Here is a 26,040-nt window from a genome sequence, read left to right as displayed (position 1 = left end):
ATATTGGGAAATATGAACATTAAAAATTATACAGAATAGACAACATTGCATTTCATTTTTTAAAAACATACCAAGGAATTGAATCTGTGATTTTTAAGATCTGAAAAGTCAACTTCAGGAATGACTTTTAGCTCAGGCAGAAATCAAGGGTATGAAATAGCAATAATGTTCATATGACAGATGAAGATATGATTTGATCTGAGCCACAGAAAGAAAGGACAAAGAAAAGTAGTTTGGATTAAATAAATCAAAAAGTTAACTTTATAAATTAAGAGAATCAAGACTGGAAGAAATTTCCTAAAAACAAAGAAACTTCTCTGATGGAGAAAAAAGTTAAATCTTAAGAGAACAACATTAACTAATAAATTGATCCTGACACAGAAGATGTCTTAGAAAATTAAATAGGAATTAAAAACTGAACTTGGTTAGAATCAAATAAATCAGAAAATATGATGTAAAATTCAGAAATTTTGTAACTTTTATGAAACACAGCTAACACTTTGCTCATATTTATGTTTGGCTTCCAAAAATCCTTTGTGGAATTAGAAAAGATATAGATAAAAATTTAATATTTAGTAGTTAATCAAAATTTTATTGTAAGTAACAAATTAAAATGTTCCCAAATATTTTTATGTCTAATTCATACTTTAAATTTATTTATTAAAATAGCATATAAGAGCTACATTTAAATCTGTAGAGTGTACACACACATATATATACATAAGAGTTACCTAAACACAAAGAAAAAAATTGTGAAACTATCTTCAAATTTCCCCATGGTTTTAGTAATTTGTTCAACAATAGAACTTATCTCTTTTTTGCTGCTGTTCTCCAAATGGAACATGCAAAACCTCAAATCATTTTTGAAGGGGTACTTCCTAAATAACTTAGTAAATCTTATTTTTAAAAAAAAAAAAACTATCTTTTCCAATCGGCCCAAATTTGTCAAAATATTAATACCCAAGGCTATATTAAATAAATTAAATCTGTGACTATAGTTCTAGAATTTTTTAAAGTACTTATTTGAAATGTATGACTTATAAGGGTTTATTAACTAAGACTCCCATTATGAGTAACCACATATTTCCTATGATTTACTTTTTATATCTTCCTAGTTATCAATATTAAGTAAATTTTACTTAACTAGAAGTCTACCCAAATATGCCAAATAAGACAAAGATTGAAATTATAGAGTAAATTCATAGAACTTCTGAAAACATTTTATTTATATTTCATTTCAGTCAAGTACTCATTTTCCAAATCTATAAGGCCATCTGTGTCAAGTTCAAAATTTTTAGTATTTGGAAAACTAATTTTTAAAACTGAATGAAGACCATTTCAACACATAGTGATGAAATGCACAAATTTAAAATGTTACATAAAACAGTAAAATACATGCATATGAAAACACTGAATATTCTTTATTTAAAACACCAAGTTATTAAAATGGATAAAAATGACATAGTAAAATAAAAGTTTTTCAAAACTCATCACTTTAAAGAAAACATACAATGACATAGATTCTAATATATACAAACTAGCAAATAAACCATCATCTGTCATTAATGGGAAGATTTGCACATGTTCAAAATATTCATAATTTTACGTCAGACAAATAAAACACTGCATGGGGGAATGTGTCTTTTATATTTAGTCTCTTTAGAGGCGTTTTAAATTCCGCTTACTCTGGGCACTTCCTGGGACAGCATCTTTTCTAGTTCTTGACTTTGCTGCTTCTCTACTACATTCTTCAGACCCATGATAAGCACACAAACATAACACACAAAAGTCAAAACCACAGGCTTTGCGGCTACACAGTCCCCTTTTCTTATATGGCTGGTACTTAGCAGGGGATTGGCACCTTGGGCAAGGTTTTAAGGCTTCATCAATAAAAAGTGTTTTGGCAACCTGCAGTGAAAGCATATACACTAAATCTTCCGGTTTCATATAGAGAAGAGCTTTATTTCAAACTCTGTAAATATCTTTTTCTAATAACTTATAATAAATACTCACCTTAACATATTCTTCCTGTTTACTACTTAAGGGAGTAACAGAAGAGCTTGCTAAAGGTGTCAAAACTTCTCCCCAGGGAGATAATGTTGACACTTGCTCTTTCTGAGAACTGGATGTCCTAGCCTCTGCTTGCACAGATCGTAAGGCTGCGCGATTTAAAAGATGGAGCCGAGTGGCAGCATCCTCGACATTTAATACAGCCTCCTGTGGTAAAAGACAAGAGGAGTCAATAGCTTTCTGACGCACATGGATTAAACGCTTGGGAGTGGTTTTTTTTTTTTTTTTTTGTTGAGACAGAGTCTCACTTTGTTGCCCAGGCTAGAGTGAGTGCCGTGGCGTCAGCTTAGCTCACAGCAACCTCAGACTCCTCGGCTTAAGCGATCCTACTGCCTCAGCCTCCCGAGTAGCTGGGACTACAGGCATGCGCCACTATGCCCGGCTAATTTTTTCTATATAGATTTTTAGTTGTCCATATAATGTCGTTCTATTTTTAGTAGAGACGAGGTCTCGCTCAGGCTGGTCTCGAACTCCTGACCTTGAGCAATCCACCCGCCTTGGCCTCCCAGAGTGCTAGGATTACAGGCGTGAGCCACCGCGCCCAGCCTTGGGAGTGGTTTTATACCACCAGAATTTTCTCCCTAGACCATTCTTTTTCAGGAAAAAAAATTTTTTTTTTTATCATCTAACATTTAAAAGTCAAAGAACTATATACAAAGAAAAAATTAAAACAATAAATTCTAGCTCTGTCTGCATGATTGGCTATTTTTCCATTTATTTTAACCAAACTTATCCTGAAAAGGACCAGATAGTATGTATCTATTTTAGATTTTTCAGGCCATATCGTTGCAGCTACTCAACTCTGTGGTCCTGGAGAAAGCAGCTGCAGGCAGACAAGAAGTAAACAAAAGAGTGGGGCTATGTTCCAATGAAGCTTACATCAATCAGTAGTGGACGAGTCTTGGCCCATAGACCACAGTTTGCAACCCTGTGTTAAGCCAAGCTCTAAGAAGAAGTGAATCTTTTAAAACTTTGCTATGGGATATTATGAAATTCTCTGAAGATTTCTTACCTTAGCTACATGTCACAAGAACAATGGGACTGGTTAGAAGCCCAATTACTTCTGGTTGATTTTTGCAAATAAGTGGTGCTGATTCATTTCTACAGTTAAATTTTCAACAGCTTTGATATTGTAAAAGGGGAAAAAATCTTTCTCATCTGAACTGGATTGCCTCATTACTCAAATATTTAGTCAAGAAATATGTTAATTACATTGATTGTGATAATCATTTCACAATATATACATATATCAAAGCATCATGTTGTATACCATAAATATATATAATTTCTGTCAATTATACCTTAATAAAGCTGGAAAATATAAAAATAATTAAAAATTAAAAGAAACATGTTCAATGAGTAATCCTTATAGTCTATTTTGTTAAAGTTAGTAATGGGGAAAAAATAGTAAGCTTTTAAAAAACAGATTGACATACTTAACCACTTATCAAAATAAAATGTACTATGGCCTGTAATCCTAGCTACTCAGGAGGCCAAGGCAGGAGGACCAATTGAGACTAAGAGTTCAAGACCAGCCTGGGCAACATAGCAAGACCCTGTCTCTAAAACAATGGAAAAAAAAATTAGCTGGGTGTGGTGGCATGCACCTGTAGTCCTAACTGCTTGGGAAACTGAGGTGGGAGGATTGCTTAAGCCCAGGAGTTCAAGGCTAGAGTGAGCTATGATCACACCACTGCATTCCTGTGCAGCAGAGTGAGACTCCCCCCTTAAAAAAAAAAAGTACTACCAGTGAATCTCTTTACATGTCCAACTTTAATTATGTTTCGTCTCGCTTGATAGTCTCCCTTTACCGCAATTGGCTCCTAACTGTGGAAAGAGCTAAAGCATGAGAAATTACAGTAGGATAAGTACAGGAGACGAGATTAGCTGGTCTTGAAGAACCACATGATTAATAGTTTAAAAATATATGCATAAATGTAATGAATAAATGTAGGTCTTCAGAAATTAGAATGAATACCAATTGAACATATTGAACATGCTGAATCTACCAATTATCTCAAGGACTTGTAATACATCTCTTTATTCCACATTTGCATAAATGATTTCCAGCCTAGGCTACAGTGCATGTCCTAAGAGCACACTAAAAGGAGAATACCTACTGGGTTTCAATGCAGTTGGTAAATACAGTGATTATGCATGCACCAAAAAAATGAAGAAAGGTATGATGTTGAAGCAAATTTCAGCCACAGAAGAAACATTCATTCACTTAACAAATATTTATAGAACACTGAATAGATGTCAAGTGAATAAAACAGTCTAAACTCTGTCCTCATGAAGCTTAAAACATGTGCTATAATACTATCTCTCAACAAGAGGCAAAGCAGTCAACAAACGCATACATTCATCAGTGCCAAAAATTTCCACAATATAGTTATCATCACATTACCAGAAAATATTTAAATGTGAGGGTGGAGTCATCTGATGGTTGTTCATTTCTACAAATGTGAAAGAACAATGAAGAATTAAGAAATTCAATAGAAAAGGTGTGGTATTCTAATTCTAATGCTCATTCTCACTGTTCCAAAGAAAACAGATAAAGTTGAGAGCCTATTATACACACCTGTTCTGTGCCGGATCAGAAGCTTTCCGTAACACTATACAAGTGTGAGGAAAACCATCAAACAACTTCCTTTTATAATTTTTTTGTTTTGGTAATGATCCATTGGTATAGCTCAAGGAGAAAGCAACCAGTCCATATTTGGAATAGGAGGGCAAAGGGCCCCAGGAAGGAGGTCACTGAGAAACAGAATAAACAGGTAGAATACCTGATTTGTTCGGACTCACACAGAGGAGACTTTCAGTTCTGGTGGATAATGGAAGATGAATCAGGGATCTGTATGGAGAAACACTAAAAGGAAAGAAAAGGAAAGAAAGAAAGAAAGCAAAGAGAGAAAAAAAGAAAGAAAGGAAGGAAGGAAGGAAAAGAAAGAAAAGAAAAAGAAAAACTAGAAAATTATTAACTATGAAAAAAGTTATGTGTAATGTACAATATGTTACAGCTGTGAAAAAGTAATAATAATCTCAATAGTTTTATTCACGTCATTCCCTAATTCTGATTCACTATCAAATAGTGATATAATTATAGTCATAAGATAAAAGAAAGGAATTCAGAGGCTGGGTGGGGGGTTAGGTACGTAGTGGTAGTAGTGATGAAAGGTTAAAGAACTAACCTAATCCCTATATAGAAAAAAAGAAATAGCAGTAAAAGCTTATTAGTTAGAAATATGGAAGTAAATACTAGAAGAAACAACTAAAGCATTGAAAGTGATTGCCTTGATTGGGAAAGAATCAAGAGCATGAAGAGATAGCACAAGAGAATGGTGTGTTTTGTTACAAATGTAATAGTCCAATTTGACTTTTTAAACCATATACTTGTATTACTTTTTAAAAAGTTCTGAAAAGCAAAAGAAAATAAGAAAATGAGTTTAGAAAGGAAAAAAAGTATAATTCTTTAAAAAAACAAGTTTTTTTAAAAAAATAATGCCTATAATATGAGGATAAAATATTTTATCTGGAATTACCTTAAGGTAATGTGCTGGCACAGCCACGTTTCTACCTTAGAGGAACTGAGGAACATATGGAGCCAAACTTTTAAATATTAATGGTGCTTGCTTAAAAAACTGTGTTTTGGCCGGGCGCGGTGGCTCACGCCTGTAATCCTAGCACTCTGGGAGGCCAAGGCGGGTGGATCGCTCAAGGTCAGGAGTTCGAGACCAGCCTGAGCAATGAGCGAGACCCCGTCTCTACTAAAAATAGAAAAAAAAAATTATGGACAACTAAAAATATATATATAGAAAAATTAGCCAGGCATAGTGGCGCATGCCTGTAGTCCCAGCTACTCGGGAGGCTGAGGCAGGAGGATCGCTTGAGCCCAGGAGTTTGAGGTTGCTGTGAGCTAGGCTGACGCCACGGCACTCACTCTAGCCTGGGCAACAAAGTGAGACTCTGTCTCAAAAAAAAAAAAAAAAACAAAACTGTGTTTTAAGTCTTTCCCTAGCATGTAAGGCAGCATTCTAAAAGGGTATATTAAGAAGGCAATTAATATCTTCACTAGTATTAGGTTATTAAGTATGAAATGTCCGATTTCCTTAAGTATTAACTTTGACAGTTGATATCTCTGATATTTCACTTTGACACTTCTAGTTTTATTTTATTGTGAAGGTACATCCTCCTCAGTGTTGCAAATGTATGTTTTGGCTTGTGATTATCTTTCAAATTTTTTTTAGAGCAATTTTGTGAAACCATATAAAAAAATTTGTGTTGTGGCCAGGAGCGGTGGCTCACGCCTGTAATCCTAGCACTCTGCGAGGCCGAGGCGAGTGGATCATTTGAGCTCAGGAGTTCAAGACCAGCCTGAGCAAGAACAAGACCCCGTCTCTACTAAAAAAAATAGGAATAAATTAGCTGGACAACTAAAAATATACAGAAAAAATTAGCCTGGCATGGTGGTGCATGCCTGTAGTCCCAGCTACTTGGAAGGCTGAGGCAGTGGGATTGCTTGAGCCCAGGAGTTTGAGGTTGCTGTGAGCTAGGCTGACACCATGGCACTCTAGCCCAGGCAACAGAGTAAGACTCTGTCTCAAAAAAAAAAAAAAAAAAACTGTGTTATTTTTGAATATGAGTTCTGTTGTGGAACCAATGCAGCACAGACCTCAAAATATCAACGAAGTGTTGGGAAAGGCTGTGGCTAATGAACACATAGTATATCGATGATTTGAGAAGTTCCATTCTGGTGATTTTAATCTTGAAAATGAGCCACATGGGCAACCTGAGACCAAGGTGAATAATGATGAGCTGAAAGCTGTAGTGGAACCTACACAGGAATTAGCAGCAAGGTTTGATGTTACTAATCCAACAATATTGGACCATTTGAAACAAATTGCAAGGTAAAGAAGCTGGATAGATGGGTTCCAGATGAATTAAATAAGCATCAGAAGAGAAATTGTCTCAAGCTTGCCTTTCTTTGCTGTTACAACATAAAGACAAACCATTTCTACACCATATTGTTAAGTGTGGTGAAAAATGAATTCTTTTTGACAATCGCAAGCGTTCAGTATGATGGTTGGAAAAAGACACAGTGCCGAAACACAGTCCAAAACCAAATATTTATCAAAAGAAGCTAATGGTGACTGTTTGGTGGTCCAGCGCTGGTATTGTCCACTGCAGTTTCATGAAGCCTGGTCAGTTGATTACAGCGGATGTCTACTGCAACCAATTGGATGAAATGATGAAGATGCTTGCAATTAAGCAGCTGAGATTGGTCAATAGAGACAGGCCAATCCTCTTGCAAGACAACACTTGACCACATGTTGCACAAACAATGCTGCTCAAACTACAGAGGCTGGACTTGGAAACTCTGTCATCAGCTGTATTCACCAGACCTTGCACCAACTGACTACCACTCCTTCCAGGCTTTGGACCACTTCTTGCAAGGAAAAATATTCAATTCTCAACAAGTTGTGGAAAATGCCTTTTATGATTTCATCACCACTTGCTCTCCATGCTTCTTGGCTGCTGGCATAAGCAAGCTACCATTAAGATGGCAAAACTGTGTCGACAGTTTGGGTGCATACTTTGATTAATTGTACTGCTTCTTGTTTGAGATATAATAAACTAAACTTTTGATTTGAAATCAGACATTTCACATTCAATGACCTAATATAATCTCCCAGAACCAGCAGCTGCAGCAGTAAGTAGCCAGGAGTTCTGAATAGATGAGAAGGTAAAACTTTTCTTCAGAATAAAAAGGAAATTCAAAGTTTTAGTTAACAACAATCCCTAAAATTTCATTGTAATGAGAAACCTACCAGTCTATATCTAGGTGTTCATATTTGTTTCTGTTATACTTCATCTCAATTATTACATTTAGTCAAATTAGAAATTTACTTACAGTATGTTATTAAATAATTTTTAGTAGAACAAGAATAAGATAGAGAACTCTTAAAATCTCTTTTGGCTGCAAAGTTGAGTCTGCAATCAAACATAGGTTACTAGAGTAATCAGAAGCCTGTTACACAAAGTAGTGTGTCTGGGAAGAATTCATCAGGTTCTGTAGGACTTTTCTTGTAACTTTAAACCCAGATCTCAAATCCTCAAGGCAATACAGGTACAAATCGCAGGTACAAATCTGCTATGCTTTCTCACCTACAGGCCTGTATATGCTATTCCCTCTTCCCCATCTTCTTTGCCTGGCTAACTGCTAACTCATCATTCAAGTCTCAGCTGAGATACACTCCCCTTGATTCCCAAGTAAACACTCCTTTGAATCCAGTAAAACTCTGAGCTTTCTCTGACACACCTGTATTGTAGTCACTTGTTTACTTGTATCACCTCTGGGGTATGAGCTCCAAGAGGACAGGGACCATGTCAGAAATGTTCACCATTAGCAACTGGCACAGTTACTGGCATGTAATATCCACTCAAAAGACAGGATAAAAATGTTATCAGGGTATCTAATTATGAATAGGATCCAGCATATCATTGATATTCAAATGCTGCTAACAGCACATACACTTAAACAGCATCAAAACCCAACAAGCTGTTCTTGAGGTTATGTAGTCTACTCCACTTAAAGACTAGGTGAAAATGGAGTTTGGGAAAAGTAAAGAGTTTATGAGTGAATCTCTGCTAAATGCAAAAGCTTAAAAGATAGCAAGAAAACCAAATTAGGTTGTCTAGCAGTATGGGATTATTACATATTTATAAAAATCCAATTTAGGAAAGTATTATATACATTACCTCAGAATCTGTTTTCAGTTGTATGATGTAAAATTTCCTCCTCCGATTTGCTCTCTTATCTTGAATAACAATTTCGCGCCAATTTCTGCTTACTTTCCAAACACTATAACAAAAAGATCAGTCCTTATATTGTACATATTCAATAAGATTAACATTTTTTGTGTTTTCTAACTAATAAAAAAAAAACTTGTTTTAAAGATTTTGAGCAGTAAATTTAAACCTAAAAATTTACATTAAAAATATGACCTTGCTCTTCATAGTCAGTGCTAAAAAATATATTTTAAAATAAAAATATGACTTGGTCAACATTGTTGTTCCATATTGAGTTACCATATGAAAGAATTCCTATTAAAATATTAAGTATATGCCAGCATTACATTGAGAGATTACTATTTTATAAATGGTCACATAAAGCCAATGTGGGTCCACTGGGAGACTGATTAAGAGGATTTAACTTCAAATGTGACATTAAGATGAAAAATTTAGAACACAATATGCAGCAAATGATTATCCTCTGTAGCACAAGAGGTTTTATCAATTTCTCCTATTACTGTGTTTAACGAATCTGTCATTTTGATTAAATAAATGTAAGAACAATTAATCCTTCATTGGCAGTACTAAGTGCCAAATCATAAATACTATTATGGGTAGCACCACAAAGTTCCTACTAAAGTTTCTGAGGAGGAGGCAGCTAAAGAAAAAACACAATTTTTGTCCAGTGATTGCTTATGTATCAATAACTTTGACTATATTAATTGTTAAAGTAATTCTCAACTGTTAATCTAGTCTTTTTAATTACTCTGTTTTAACAAATCACTCAAAGGGAATAAGGTGAGGGATAAGAAGACTGTAAAAAAGAATCACTTGGTATGGAGGGCCCCAGGTGATGCTTGAATTGTCAACACTATTCTTCCAGCTACCATGGCCACTTCAGTTGCCATTGCCTCTCTCTAAGCTGATATATGTGCCTTATCTCAGGGGGAAGGAGAGGAATAGGCAGAAAGTCACCCATTAGTGGGGAAGAAATGAACTATATAATTGGGTATTGCCACAAATATTTCAACTGACCGTCAACTCTCTTGTTACCAAGAATGGCGCTGCTAACATAGATACACATTCTGTAGTGCAAATGCTGTAAGTTTTAAGTTTGGAGGGATGGGCAGGAGAGGTAATTGTAGAAATATGACTGAACATCAACTAAACTGCTAGCACAAATGACCACCCAAAACTCTCACCTGATTTTATATATTAACTGGTCCATATCCAATATAAAATAACATTCCTATATCTTAGCCATCTCCTTAATTTTTTAAACAAATAACTTATCTTTTGAACATTTTTAAAAGGCATATATCTATGGGTGCACTAATCTGTTTATTATCCTATTTGGGTTACACCACATATATTCCCAATCAACTCTATTGTAAAAGGTCTTAAACTTTAATAAGAGTTGTTGGAAAAATACTGGATTAGAAATTCAAGAACTCAGCTGTAGACTAGATTAATTTCTATCTCTTTGAGTGACTGTTGGCAGGTCACTTAACTTCTGGGTCTCAAATTTCCTCATCTGTAAAATACATGATTCAACTAGATATCTCAAAAGATTTCCAGCTATGGAATTCTACAATTCTCTACAATAGCCTACAATTAATGTATGGAGGAAAGGTGAAGACGGGCTTTAATAGAAGTACTGGCCATAAAAACAAGAACTCTATGAACCAAACTCTTTATACCTATCAAGATCTCCCCCAACCACCACCTTGCAGAAATCCTGTTCCACTTGACTTCCCTCCTTCCTGGCCATGGCATTCCCAAGGTTCTTGTTTTCTGATAACTCTGCAACTTCCCCAAATTGCAAGCATGAACACAGTCTCATTTTAGTATTTAGTAACCCCACCTCCCACCCTCAATACTCCTAAACATCTTAGTCTTTCTTTAATTATGTAGCAGCCTTCAATCTACTGGAATATCTGCAAACACAAATTCTTCAGTTTTTAAATTCTTGAAATTCCTCAAAGTAATTAATTTTCACTGCTGTGTTAGCCATGAAAATGAAATAATCCACATTTTCTTTGGTCTCTGGAAAGGCCAAACCCTAAAATGAAAGTTAACCATTGTTCTTGGATTCTAGAACTTAAATAATTAAACGGTATCCTTTGTATGTTGTCATTTCTCAGTTACCACAATGCTTTACATTATTTCTAACCAAGTGTCATAACTTTAATACAATTTGCAATCTGACAATAGGATTTGAAGTATTAAATAAATCATTAAGCAACTTCCATGGAATAAAGCTTGCCATTATGAAAATTTAAAGTTCAACTTTTAGTAACTCTCTTTCCAAATGACAGTGATAAGAGCTTTACTCAACAAAAGGCTATATTGTTGCTACCAAAGCAGGCTCTTAAATAGAAGCAACTATACTAACAAGCTCTATTGGGAAGTTCACTTAAACCGTCTTTGATATAGTATAAGACAACCAGAGATAGAGATAATAAAACAAAACAAACAAAAGAATAGGACAACCACTTGAGTCACAGGAAAACTTTCCAACTTAAAGAAACATAGAAGTTTTATTTCATAAGCAACTTTTATTTCTTACCTGCATAGGCTTTCTGCAGTCAAGGAATCTAAAACCATAGCAAGAATATGCTGTAAATTTCTATATTTTAATTCTGTTAAGATGTCTAGTTTTTCTAAACCCATTTTCTTGCCAATCAGTCCTGCAAGTAAACACTGCAGTACATCTATTTTGCCCCCATCCCTTTCTTCTAAGAATTCATGTGCACTGTTTTGCTGAAATCTTTTCCTTTTCCTTTTCATAAAGAGCTCATGCACTAATTGCAAGGCTGGGGTCTTTGATAAATTCTTAAAGCTTAAAGTCAAATCCCCACTCTTATCACTGCTCAGCTGACTCTCTGAGAGGTCAGAAGCAGCTGCTGGTCTTGCTTCAGAGTCAGAGTGGACAGTCTGCTTTTCCTCTTCTGTCTCTGACTGTGAGCCTTGCTCCCGAAGGGTGGACAGTCTTCTTGTCCTTATAAGACGCCTTGACTTTCTTATGGTGGCCCCCACTTTGAGAGTTCCCTTATGTTTCTGAAGCAACTCATGAAAAGAACTCTCTTGGTCAGAGAGGGAATCTTCTGATTTATCCAAGCTAAGTGAGTTAAAACCACTGTCTTCAGGAGTTGAAATATTGCCTCTCACTTCAGTTGAAGGAAAAGGTGCTTGACTTGCATTAAATTTAATATTTGCTACAAGATTACTTATTGGAGTCACAAATATGTCTTCACCTGTTCCACAAGTTGTTCCACTAATAGAGGAGCCCAGAAGTTGGTGATATGTATTCTCATCACTAATGCATAAACTGCTATTGCTAAAGTCATGTGTGATAGAGTCTTTAAAATTATTGCCCTGAATTGGAGATATACATTCAACTTCAAATAGACTATCATCTTGGGAATTATCTATTGTGGAAGTCTTTTGTTGAGAAAAATTAAGTCTCAATTTTTGACTACTTGAAGTCACTTCTTCTGTTTTTAAAGTACTCGTCACTAAAGAGCTAAAATAATTTTGCCTTGGAACATCTGAAGCACTGCTTGTAATATTTTTTTCTAAATCGAGAACTTGGCTTACACTACTTTCTAAAGAATTATTTTGTGATTCAGAGTCTCCTGTTAGAAGAGAGAAAGCTACATCCAACCTTCTGGGCACTAAATATTTTTTCCTACTGATTTTAGGAGTTTCCCAAAGTTCTGGGCTTTTATCCTCTTCCTTCGGAGAGAAGAGAAATTTCTTTTCTGGAGTGGGAGACTCTAAAGGATCTGGTAAGCTCAGGCCTGAAGTTTCAGGATGCTCATGGATTAATGTTGGGCTTTTTTCTTTCTTTCTAAAAAATTCTTCATCTGTATTATCAAAGCTATAAGATTTTAACTCATTATAGGCACTATCTTGAAATGAAGATGTGGAGAAATCTCTGAAGTTGCAGTACTTGAAATTGACAGTAGGAGAGTCCACCTCATTTCCCGCTCCAGGGCTAGCGTGACCTGAGTGCCTTTGTGACATCTTCAAAATCTCTGTTTCTATAAAATGAAAAGAAATTTATTCTTTTTTTGGATGAGAAGCCAGGCAGCTTACACCAAAATACATGATTTGTTAGGAATACAGATAATAATTGAAAACTGTATGGCAATTTTAAAAAGGTACTTTAAAAAACCAAATCTACTTCACAATGAACTGATATGTATCCTACTTAAAACAACTTTTTGACATCATAAAACCATAAAACCATTTTCAGGTTATAAATGCTCACAGATTACTTGACTTAACCATAGTAAGTATCAAGCACAAATTTTTTTGAACTACCCTTAAGGAAAAAACCTAGCAGCAGCATTTTTAGATTATTTTATTACCTTATGATGACTTTAACAGAACTAAAGTACATGAACTTAGTTTTAATATTCTAGTGTCTGTATGCTAGTCTATTTCTTTTAAAAGTTCTGGGATGTAAATAAAACTACTTAAAAAACACTAAGTGCTACTTTTTAAACATGACTTTGGGAAATTCATCAAACTATGAGTGCTGCCGTTAGATCTAACTGCAATAGGCTGAACTCCAGGGTAATGTTGTTCACACATATAACATAGACCTGTTGCAGAAATCTAGTTCCCATGACCATTCACAAGGTCTAAATTCTCAGACTTACATCTTTACAAAGACTCTAAATTACTGACACATTCTTCTTGAGCTAACCAAAATAAACCACCGCACCCTAGATATAGGGCCATTTCAAACTTGGCATGTTGTACTCATTCATATTTCAGTTTCTAAATATTTTGAGACATAAGGCCCAGTTGCTGGCTTGAATTCACAGATAATAGGCAACTATTTGTGGGAAAACCACCCCTTATAATATTCCTTTTTTTTTTTTTAACAACAGAGACCCTGTTCTTGCATATAATATTCTTGAAGTTGCAAATAAAGAATTCAACTCAATTAATTAAAGAAGAACAGTTACTTGGTAATTATATGAGCAAGGAGTATCAGTAGGAAATAGTTTACTCTTTCACCTATTGAACAGTATCATCAAATTCCTTCTTTTTAGAAATCTGAATTAAATCTTAACTCAAAAAAGCTAAGAAAAGAAATCTATTATACTTTTGGTATTTTTCCAGATTATTCAAAAGGCACTTAGAACATTGTTATTCCTTCAAAGTTTTCTCCAGGCTAAATGGCATGATTTTTCTCTAATAAAAGATCTTGGGAAGATATATTTTAGTTGACTGTAATGGAATAGTAATTTATTTAAATCTAAGCTACATCAGTTAAATATGTGAGTGAAATAACTTTGTTACAAAAGCAAATTGCTACTGTAAAAACAAAAAAAAATTATTTCTTTATGGTATAATGATCATTAGAAGATCATTTTTGATGAAAAAATACCTAAGTGTTTTTTAACCTTTTAAATCTATATTCCTTTTTGATAAATCTCACACGTCCTCTTCTGCTATACATTCTCTCAGATCACTAACTTCTGCACATGCTCATGAGCCATGATTATCAAACTCTGCTTTCTAGAATTTGTATTATATTTTAGAACAATTTTTGATTTCCAAATATTAAATTAATAAGAATGTGTTTTAAAATTACATCTCCACCCACGAACTGTTTCCACCCCTGAGAATCATTCTATTAAGTAACAGGTTTCACTCAATGTGATAAAATTAGGTCAGAGTCCTTTTAAAGTTAAAACAAATGTAACTATTCCGCCACTTCACCACTAGGTGTCTCACCATGCTGGAAATTGGGAAACTGAAAGGCAAGTTTCTAGAAACAAACTGGGATCCCCTTCCCCTAAAGTCCACAGATTACTTGTTATGAACAGAAAAAGTGGAGTTTTTTTCCTGTTCATCTACACATTTGAAGTTGCCTCCAAGTGCTTTCTCTCCTGTCATTTTCATCTTCCGACTACACCAAGGCGTTGGTCTCAAAACTTAATGTTGTTATAAGATTACTCATGTGAAATTACGGGCTTAGTTTAATTACTCAACGGTTTTCTGATGGATCAAGCAAGTCTCTTCGATATTCACTTTTTAAAACCAGGCTCCAGGCAAAGAGTTGAGAAAACTTATCTCCAAAGTGCTCTTTTAAAAAAGAGAAAAAGCACCTATCGAATCAGAGAATGAAATGACATTATTTAACTGTATTACAACCAAATTTCCTTCATTTGTTAAAGCGAAAAATCTTACCATCAGCAAATCTTGAGCTACTAGACGTCAAAGTTATGTAGGACTCCAAACAAGAACATCTCTCATCTTTGCCTTTAAAATTCATGCCAAAGAAAGGCCACCTAAAAACTTTAGTTTGAACAATTAATTAAAACGTGCAGCAGCATGGTGAACGCTAAAAGTTGAAGGGAACATAAAGCACATGCTGCAGGGATTATTTTTAACACTTGAAAAGGCCTAAATCATTTTAAATTTCCTCAGCCCTCCAGACAACAGTAATCTTAATTCCTTGTTTTAGCCAACTAGTCTCAGAAATGAGTAAATTTCCCAAATTCGGGTTCCTGAAAAGGCAGTGTGAGGGGCAGCGTTGTCATTTACTAGGCGAGGTGCTATCAGCGGGTGGGTGGGTAACGGCCTCACCGGCGTCAGAGATCCGCTCGGCCTCCCGCGACCCTCCCCAGGCCGGGCCGGCACAGACAGCTGGGGGCGGCCGAGGACGTTGGGAGTCACCTGGAGCGCAGGGAGCGGGGAAGCAAAGGGCTGCCGTTCGCCTCCCAAGTCCCAGCACCTGGAAAACACAGTCGGGGGCGGGGGCGGGGACCTGGACGCCCGGAGGCCCGTTACCGGGCTCAGAGCTGGTGTCCCCCCTTCCCACCCACCCAAAGGCCGACCCACGGGGGCGCGGGCCAGGTAGGGCGAGCCTAGGGCCAGGAGCCAAGCAGCTGCTGCTGGGTGTGCTGAGGAGGAGCCTCGGCCTCGCCCCTAGGGATGCCTGGTTATGGCAACCCCCACGCCAGCTCCGCACCGGCAGCCGCGTTTCCCTCCGTCGGTTTGAACTGCCCGCCCCGAATAACCGCCACACGCTGCCCCGCCCCTAATAACCGCCACACGCTGCCCCGCCCCGCCCCGCCCCGCCCCCCTGCTCCGCTGTGCCCCGCCCCCCTGCTCCGCCTTGCCCCGCCCCGGCCGCCCGCAGGCCCTGGCCTCGCGCTCCCTCTCGCTCTCACCCTTCCACTCGGCCCAAGCCCTCAAGGACTTCCTAGTTTGAAAGGCTCCTCCTCTCCCCTTCCTCACTTTGGGAAGCATTACTGTATTTAGGAAGGCTAACGTGTCCCACAGCGGCATATCATTAGAAATAATGTAGGAGAATATTCACCGTTTCTCCAACCTACCGAGTGTAAAAAGCAGGTTACAAATTGAATGTCTCCTTTTAGGTTAAAAGTGTAGATATACACAAGATAAGGCCTGAAAGGTATGAATAACTTGGTTACACTATCTCTGGACAGGATTATGTTTGTTTTCCAGTTGTCTTTTTGTCTGTATTTTCTTCTCATGTTTCTACAATGAATATATATGGATTTTGTATATATATATATAAAAGAAAAAAGCTATTAATAAAGAACGGACTGAAATGTGTTCATTGCTTACAAACATCCCCTTTTTGGCATCACAAACACCCAAGTACCTTCAATGCCAGATACAATTTTTAAACCCTGATTTTCATCCAATAAATAATTTAGTGAGCTATATATGCCAGGCACAGTCCTGTGCTCTTGACATTTTCTTCCCTAGTCTCCTTATTCTGGCTTCTTTTCCTCAGCCTATTTCCTAAATGAGATGTCTCACTTCAGCATTTGTCTAGTTTATCATTCCTTGCTTATATAATTCTCATTCAGATCTTCAACCATAACTTTTAAGCCAGTAACAGGTGCCACCACCACTGTCCTCTGATTGGACATTTCTCTATCTGGAAGTCCCTTGGTCATCTAAAATCAAACTCATTTACAATTATTAAGTTCCAACTATATTCCAGTTATTGGGCTAGGTACTGGATATACAAAGCTGAGGAAGGCACAGTTACTGTCATTAAGGGGCTCACTGGTACAGTGCAAGTGCTAAAACAGAGAAACAGTAGTAGCACAAAGGAAAGGGAAGAGGAACCTGCTAAGCCTACTAGAGAAGAGGGTGCAGCACTAACTTCATGAAGACCACGACATGAGGTAGATTTTGATGGACAAGTGGCAATTTAAAAGGCAGACAACAGAGAATTCCAAACTTAAAATGTAGAAGAGCAGGAAAATTCCGGACTCAAAACAAATTATGGGCCGGGCATGGTGGCTCACGCCTGTAATCCTAGCACTCTGGGAGGCCAAGGTGGGTGGATCGCTCAAGGTCAGGAGTTCGAGACCAGCCTGAGCAAGAGTGAGACCCCCGTCTCTACTAAAACTAGAAAGAAATTATCTGGCCAACTAAAATATATATAGAAAAAATTAGCCGGGCATGGTGGTGCATGCCTGTAGTCCCAGCTACCCGGGAGGCTGAGGCAGGAGGATCGCTTAAGCCCAGGAGTTTGAGGTTGCTGTGAGTTAGGCTGATGCCATGGCACTCACTCTAGCCCGGACAACAGAGTGAGACTCTGTCTCAAAAAAAAAAAAAAAAAAAAAATTATGCAAGAGCAGTTGGGCACATTAGAGAAACTGCAAATAATTTGTTATAGCTGGAAACTAAGACTTTTTGGAAGAAAGAGCATGAGAAAATTCTTGAGAAAGGAAGAAACCAAGTCCTGGAGAGTTTTGGATACATGTTAAGAGTCTGAAGTATATCCTCTAGGCAATGCAGAGCATTTTAGAAAGGCCACTCTTGTGGTATAATGGAGAAGAGAATGAAGAGAGGCAAGGGTGGCTGCAGGGAGACCAGTAGGAAGCTATTGCATCTCCCCAGTAGATAGTGGGGGTGGAGAAGAACCTGAACTGGACATATTCAGTTGGCAGAATCAACTGCATGGGGCAAGGAATGAAGAGTACAGGCTTTAGAGAAAACAAGATGAATTTAGTGGGAGATTGTTAAGTCTGAGGTACCTGTTGCATTTAGGTAAGGAATTCATTAATTACACATTCTTCAAGACAGCACCTCTCTGAAGCCTACCACACACTCCCAGGAAGAGTGAGTAGTACCCTCTCCAGCTCTTTAAACAAATCTCTATTACAGCTATTTTGCCCTTCCCTGCCCAGCATTTGCAATCCTTCTGCTGAGTTCTGCTGAATTTTCTCTGTGTAATTTATTACCTTCTAAAATCCCACCTTATTTACTTATTTAATGTCTGCTCCCCATCCCTATCTCAATGTTAATAGGACAGGAAATTTTGCCTATTGTTAAATAAAATCCACATAATTCCAAAGCACCATTTAAAGATTGCCCTTTTCTTTTTTTCTACAGTTAATTTATTTTTCTTGAGTTATTTTATTACAGTGGAAGAGTAAAAGAGTATATAATAACTCCTTTCACCCCTCCCTGCCCCCAAAAGGGAAAAAAGGTATCTGGTTATATGTAGCTTGCCCTGAGCTTTATTTATATACTCCAGATTTAAACCACTGAGATATAATTTCATATTCTTTACCCACCACAGTCTTTTGCCTTTTTTATTTCCTTTCTTGGATTAGATGTCATATCATCATTGACTTCAGAATTCTAAAACCCATCTGCTTTCCGCAAAATCTAATGCTTCTTTGTGGGACCATGCAATAAAACACGATGGAAGATTTTCCCAATTACCATAACATTCAAGCTATGCAGATATACTTAAGTGAATATGATTAAGGAAAAAGGAAAAGACAGATATTCGGGGGGAAAGTAGCAACTTGCATCTCCATAACCACATTATAAGGAGTTAAAAGTGCTATTGTCCAGGATGTCAAAACAACTACCCCATTTGGAGGGAGCAATGCAATGATTTCTGGCAACTAGTAAGTGCTCAAGAAATGTTAGTTAATGTTATCATTAATTAATAGGGCTGCTTACACTGACCATGCTCTATAGAGATCCTAAAACTACAGGTTTCTGCTGATAGCAAAAAGAGTGTTAGATTTGGAACTAGCACCAATGTGAACTCTTGTTGAAATTCTGGATCTCCTTGCTATGACCTGTCATTACCCTGCCCTTCTGTAGGGTCCCAGGGTCTATTTATATTCTACATATGTTGATCCATTCTGATCTCTGTAGATTGTTCTGTGGTAGAATCATCTCGGTATTTCAACCAGAGAGTCAAAATCCAAGACAGCTTGCAAATATGAAAGTTGTACTTTTGGGATCACTCCACTATTTTTCTCTTATGACAACAATGGTTCTATCTAATACTTCTTGTAGGGAAGCCTATTTTGACTCTTGTATTGCATTATTTCTTTGGTTGAAAGGACAGGTACTTTGTAACAGGGCTGATGGCCACAATATCTATGTTCTGTATGTCTGTGAAGGAAGAAACTGGGAACTGCTGTTTCCATGGAAATTTTTAAATTGGCATTTAGGAAGACTGTAAAGATCAAGTACCTCAAGCTGGTCTGTGGAGATGCAATCACAGTCTGAACTCCTGGATGTGAATGGTGAAGCTCAAAGTTCTCAAGTTGCCAGGTGGAGGACCAGAAAGGAGTGTAGCCTGCTTTTCAAGATACCAAAAACATAGTGCATGTTGGGAGAATGCAAGCCTGCTTCTCCGAATAACTTTATAATAGTTATTAACAACTAAGTTATTTTTGAATTTCAAGGATTTTATCTTCTTCACCTACTTTTAATATAAGTAAAATGCCTGCCATGAGAAAAGTAAACAAGTATAAACGTTCTGAACCGAACTGATTTATCTCACTGAAATTTTGATCTTTGAAAGAACGCACCTCCACTGAGCAGAACGTTTTGTTTTTTCTATGGAGGAATACATGGGACAGAAAGAGGGTCAGTAGACAGCTAAAGCTACCAAAACCCCTTAGCTTTAAGTGGGAGTTGTTGATGTAGCTACCCTCACACTAGCCTTTGCTTTAAAACGAGTAAAAGGAGTGGGAGAGAGGATGACAGGAACCTAGAGGAGAAACGGACAGAAAGCAAAAATGAAATCACGGAAAGGATAGGAAGCAGCTGCCCCACTACCCCAGCACAGGTACCAAACAATTTGAAAAACAATTTAGAAAGTGTTTTTCTACGTGGAAATCATTGGTGGAGTCGACTCTTCCATGTTCGTCGCTAGCCTAGGATTCCACCGACACTTGTCATCTCGGTTTCTCTTCTAACCTCTGCCCTTCCGGAAAAGTATTACTTTTAACCAACCTCGTTAGCTGAGGGCGAAACAGCACTTATGACTACAGAGTCTAACGTACAAAACTACCCACTTGCTCCCCTGTGCGCAATCCAGGTACCGCCCCCTACTCCCAGAACGGAAGGGGCGGAGACTCTACTGTGCGTCATATGCCAGCGCCGGAAGTTGGCGGCGACGCAGCTTCAAACTGGGTTTTGTTTGGAATCGCGGAGTGAGAAGTTTCTCTGTGCTGCTTAGGTAGGGAATTGGTGGCTTGGGATTCGTGCGTGGGTGTTTGGACCAAAACTGGAAAGACACTTGGAGTTAAAAAGGTCGAATGTGGGGTTAGAGTTGGGAGGGGTGGAGATAGCGTCCATGCTGTCAGCCTTTCCTTATTTTGTTTAGCCGCTAGGAATTATTTCATTTTTTTCCCCTTCGGTTAGCCTGCTCTGTTGAGAGGATATGTTTTTTTGCTATCTCCGGCTAAAGTTTTGAAAAATAGAACTTGTTAAATGAGAATGCGAGCCCTGCAGTTATATCTGAATCCCTTTGCCTCTTAAACTGAGTCCTGCAGAAGTTAATTTCTCTAAGCCTAAGTTTCTTCATCTGTAATACAAGAATGATATTTCCTAGGATTGTTGTGAAGATTATAGTAAAATAACATGTATAAAGTATTTATTATTGTGTCTAGTTTGGAATAAAAGCTCAATACTTGTGTGTTTGGGTGTATTTCGTCCTTTAGACCTAATCCATAGGGTTTAGGAAAAAGTTCAGATTAAGAATTGGACCTTTTTAGCTTTTCCTGAGGAAAATGGAGCCTGGTTGGATTTGTGAGAAGCCCCTCTGAGATATTCAATATTTGATTCTGTGATTTTAGGGACTAACAATGGACACCCAGAAAGACGTTCAACCACCAAAGCAGCAGCCAATGATATATATCTGTGGAGGTATGAGTAGCACTTACATAAATTAAGAGAATTTTACTTCTTAAGTTTTTTGAAATTATTACGTTTATCCTTTGTTTAAATTAATTGATGTTCGAAGTTATAAAGTAGAATACTTTAGCAACCATTTTTTAAAAAATTTCTTAAGATATCATTTTCTCTCCTGGGAAAAGAGCATTGCCTACAACTATTTTCATTCCTACCAAATATATTTAGTAATAGCAGCACACCCTTGAGATTGAGTGTGTTTTAGTGCTTTGGGTTGCCTTGGGTGAAAAATACAGTTAAGATAATTTACTTGTCTGTAATATTTTCCTTTTAGGCATTGAGTAAATGTGTTTTCTTTTCTAGAATGTCACACAGAAAATGAAATAAAATCCAGGGATCCGATCAGATGCAGAGAGTGTGGATACAGAATAATGTACAAGAAAAGGACTAAAAGATGTATCCTTTTAACTATGCTTTCTAAATATGAGGTAGGAGGAAATGAAGGATAATGCTAGAGTTGATAAATACAAATTTCTGGTAAAAATGGATTACAGTACTTTTTCAAAAATAAACATGATTTAGCATTTTCATGGATCAATGTATAGGTTTTAAGTAATCTAAATACTAGTTGATTTTGGTTCTCACAAGTTTATTTTTCAGGGATTCTGTACAGTCATGCTTAAGGACAGGGCTCTATTCTGAGAAATGCAGCCTTAGGTGATTTCATTGTTCTTACACAAACCTACATTGTATAGCCTACTGCACACCTTTGCTATGTGTTAAATAGACTATTGCTTCTAGGCTACAAACCTGCACGGCATGTTATTGTACTGAATACTGTAGGCAATTGTAACGTAATGCTAAATATTTGTATATCTAAACATAGAAAAGGAACAGCAAAAATGCAATGTAATCTTATGGGGACCACTGTTGTATGGGTATATGCAGTCCGTTGTTGGCCAAAGTGTCCTTATGTAATTTGCAACTACTTATGTAAGAGTGTGTGTGTGTGTGTGTATATATATATATATATATATATATTTTTTTTTTTTTTTTTTTTTTTTTTTTTTGAGACAGAGTCTCGCTCAGTTGCCCAGGCTAGAATGCCATGGTGTCAAGCTCACAGCAACCTCAAACTCCTGGGCTTAAGCAATCCTTCTGCCTCTGCCTCCCGAGTAGCTGGGACTACAGGCATGTGCCACCATGCCCGGCTAATTTTTCTGTATATATTTTTAGCTGTCCATATAATTTCTTTCTATTTTTAGTGGAGATGGGGTCTCGCTGTTGCTCAGGCTGGTCTCGAACTCCTGAGCTCAAACAATCTGCCCGCCTCGGCCTCCCAGAGTGCTAGGATTACAGGCTTGAGCCACCGCGCCCAACCTGTAAGTATATTCTTAAGCTTGAGTTTATGGCCAAACTGAATTATATGAGGGGAAATAAAAATAATTGTTTATACTACCTAACGGAAAAAGTGGGGTCACAAATTAACCTAAATACTGAGAGTAAATTGTTATGCGGTAACAGTTTTAAAGATCAACAAATTACTGCCTTTAACATTGCTTCACTGTGTTTTGATGCATTGGTCTTCTGTATCATGGAAAAAGTCATAAAAATTGAAATAGTTTTTTTAGTTCATCTATAATTGTCATAGTAAATAGTAAACCCCATTCTTTTGTGCATTTTAAATTAAATAACAAACTAGCTTATTGCAAGGAGAAGGTGATTTGGAAGTGTTAAATCTTATATATAATTTTTAAGTACTTTTGTTGTCCTTAACTCAGTTTAATACAGTGGTGGTTTTTGATGCCAGATGAAACCTGTGAATTCAGAGGATTGTCTTCATTTATACTTGGATTTGCCCATTGATGTTTCTCATTGTTGTATAGCTTTTGGTTTGACATACAGTAATACTCCCCTCTTACCCTTAGGGGATATGTTCCAAGACCCCCAGTGGATGCCTGAAACCTCAGATAGTACCAAACCCTACATACGCTATGTTTTTCCTGTATGTACATAGCTATGATAAAATTTAATTTATGAATTAGGCACAGTAAGAGATTAACAACAATAACTAATAAAAATAAAACAATTATAACAATATGCTGTGATAAAAGTTATGTGAATGTGACTGGTCTCTCTCTCTCAAAATATGGTATTGTACTGTATCCATCTATTTGGGGACTGTGATTGACCATGAGTAACTAAAACCACAGAAAATGAAACTATGGATAAGGGGGGACTACTGTACTTATGAATACGATTATATACATATTTTGTTTTTAAAACCATATTGTATTTAGGTATCAATATTTTGTATAAAGAAAGGTTTTGTTCAATTACATGATTTTTAATTTTATTGTATATGTAATCTGACACACAATAAAGGTTAAAAGTGCTTCCCCAAACCACACTTTAATCAAAACCTGTCATCTGCTGTCCTCGTTAAAAGTGCAGATTTCTAGAGCCCTTTGAAAGTCTGATTATATAAGTTCCTTGGAAACCACTCTTCCTTGTCACCAACTGTTAATAAACTCTAGTGTCATTTCTTACAGAGTATACCAGTGCACTTGCTTTCACTCTGCATACATCATTTGAGTTCAGTTTTTAATTCATTACATGGTACAGTCCTTCCTGTATTTTCTATATAATGCTTGACTATTTTTTAAATCTTAGAAGAGGGGGCCGGGCGCGGTGGCTCACGCCTGTAATCCTAGCACTCTGGGAGGCCGAGGCGGGTGGATCTCTCGAGGTCAGGAGTTCAAGACCAGCCTGAGCAAGAGTGAGACCCCGTCTCTACTAAAAATAGAAAGACATTATACGGACAACTAAAAATCTATATAGAAAAAATTAGTCGGGCATAGTGGCGCATGCCTGTAGTCCCAGCTACTCGGGAGGCTGAGACAGGAGGATCGCTCGAGCTCAGGAGTTTGAGGTTGCTGTGAGCTAGGCTGACGCCACGCCACTCACTCTAGCCTGGGCAACAAAGTGAGACTCTGTCTCAACAAAATAAATAAATCTTGGAAGAGGGAAGGGAAATTTTAATGGTTGCTTTCTGTAAGGTAAAGTCAACTCCAAGCAAGAGTGGATGAAGCAGGCTATTCAGATACAGTTTCCCCCAGGTGTCATCATTAAGGTCAACAATTCTGCTTTTAGAATCTAAAAAGAATAGGGATTGATTTACACTGAATTATTGGGTAAATGCTTAAATCATTGCCTTGATCTTAGGGATGGGAATTGATGGTCGCACTTACATTCTGTTCTAAGATTCCACAGTTAAAGGTTATGTTGGCCTCCCCAACATTCATTTTAACGATTAGATATATTCCAGTTTTATTAGCTGTGTCTGTGATATTAAAAAAAGCCTTGACATTTTTTTAAAAACACCTGTATTTTTACTACCATCTTCATATACTAAATTCTATAAATTTATTCTATGCTATTTGAAGTGCTGCCATGCTTAGATTTTTAAAGAATGCTTCCTTGGTCCAGGTTTTCCTTTCAATGGCTTTCATAATTTTATAATTTTGCTTTTGAACTTGCCCTTTTTAGACATGGGAGTACCAATATATTGATATCTCTTTATGACAGTCCCCCAAACAGATAAACCCCAGCTCATTGGATAATGTAGTTCTCTTAACTCCTCTAATTTCAGCATAGGTCCTTTGCATATCAGTAGTTTAACTGAATATTGTTATTTGGTTAACCAGACAGAGCAACTTAATGGAAAAAGTATTACTGGACCTCACTACTTTCAGTCAGCCTTTTTCCTCTTTGTGCCCCCTTCATTTATAAACTGGATATAATTTTATCTCTTGCGTACCTGGACAGTTTTAAGGAAAAAGTTGCTATAAAATTGCTTTTAAAATATTTTGAATAGTGTTTTATCAATATGAAAATTTGTAAACTTGAGCTTAAAATTAGCACATCACTTGTCCCTTAATAACTGACTATAGACCTGCTGAAAACCATGCCCCCATGCCCATGTTCATGGGAAAAGCACTGAATGGAGATTTGTTCAAATCCTGCCCCGCTATTCAATGACTGCCTAATTTACTTCATTTCCTTTAACTTCAGCTTCATTATCAAAGTGGAGGAATTGATTGTCAGTACATGGAGGTAACAGCACTTTAAGACTTTGAGAGATTGGAGTTATGAAAAATTCAAAAATGGATGAAATCAGAAATAGGTGTACAGAGGTAGCTGAAAAGGTATAAAAACAAGTTGCTTCCTCATACCTGCACATACGTCCCCACCCCTCCTAAAATAATTTCTGTGTAGAAAATTAGTCAATGTGGAGTGATTATTATAACAAATGACTGACAAATGAGATAGGGGGAAAAGCTTCTGTAAAAACTCTGGGATGGAAAGTGAGCTTGTCTTGTTCCCACTTTAGAATGAAGCCCACTAGTGACTCAAAACTTCATGAACTAGGGGACAGTAAGAGGAGATGAGCTTGCAAAGGTGGGCAGAGGTGAGCACTCTTAGGGCCTTGTGATGGGAATACATTGGGACAGCAAGCAGGAGGGTGACCTGGTTTAAGACAAAAATTACTCAGGCTGTTGTGTGAAATGGACTGTATAGGGACAGGTGGCAGCAGGGAAACCAGTTAAGGCCAATGATAATGGTGGCTGGGCCAGGGCAGTAGCAGGTAAGAAGTAGCTGGTTGTGAGATATGTTTTGAAGTTGACCCAATAGGACTTATTGATGAATTCGCTGGTAAATACGAGCTCAGTAAACAGCATGGGTTTTGGTGTAATTGGATCCATATATCCACACTGCCACTTGTTAGCTGTCTGTAAGACCTTACGAGACCTCACTTTATATATATTTCCTTGTTTCTTGGATATAATATCTTCTTTTATCTCTGTGAAGACTACAGTGATAATTTTCATTTGCCTACATAGTCTGTTTCTTTCAAATTGCTTTTTATCCTTGTTTATTCAGCATACATATATACATAATTATAGCCAGAAGAAATCATTAAGTGTGAGTGAA

General features: G+C 37.2%; 2 protein-coding genes across 2 annotated transcripts; one reads left to right on the top strand and one right to left on the bottom strand.

The window, feature by feature from the left end:
* Positions 1-1,201: 1,201 nt before the first annotated feature.
* On the bottom strand, positions 1,202-15,496 carry FBXO43 (F-box protein 43). The gene is made up of 5 exons (XM_069466177.1): positions 15,076-15,496; positions 11,432-12,908; positions 8,830-8,932; positions 2,014-2,217; positions 1,202-1,908 (listed from the first exon to the last, which is right to left on the bottom strand). Exons 1-5 carry the CDS (start codon positions 15,158-15,160, stop codon positions 1,660-1,662), a joined length of 2,118 nt encoding a protein of 705 aa, XP_069322278.1. The 5' UTR covers positions 15,161-15,496; the 3' UTR covers positions 1,202-1,659.
* Positions 15,497-20,299: 4,803 nt separating this feature from the next.
* On the top strand, positions 20,300-23,539 carry POLR2K (RNA polymerase II, I and III subunit K). The gene is made up of 4 exons (XM_069466176.1): positions 20,300-20,371; positions 20,991-21,060; positions 21,409-21,501; positions 22,837-23,539. The coding sequence occupies exons 2-4, from the start codon at positions 21,000-21,002 to the stop codon at positions 22,857-22,859; spliced, it is 177 nt and encodes a 58-aa protein (XP_069322277.1). The 5' UTR covers positions 20,300-20,371; positions 20,991-20,999; the 3' UTR covers positions 22,860-23,539.
* Positions 23,540-26,040: the final 2,501 nt, after the last annotated feature.

This window comes from Eulemur rufifrons, chromosome 3 (assembly GCF_041146395.1).
Source record: "Eulemur rufifrons isolate Redbay chromosome 3, OSU_ERuf_1, whole genome shotgun sequence".
Taxonomy (NCBI): Eukaryota; Metazoa; Chordata; class Mammalia; order Primates; family Lemuridae; genus Eulemur; species Eulemur rufifrons.
Note: the sequence above shows the minus strand (reverse complement) of the source record. Positions and strands in the feature narration are given on the sequence as shown.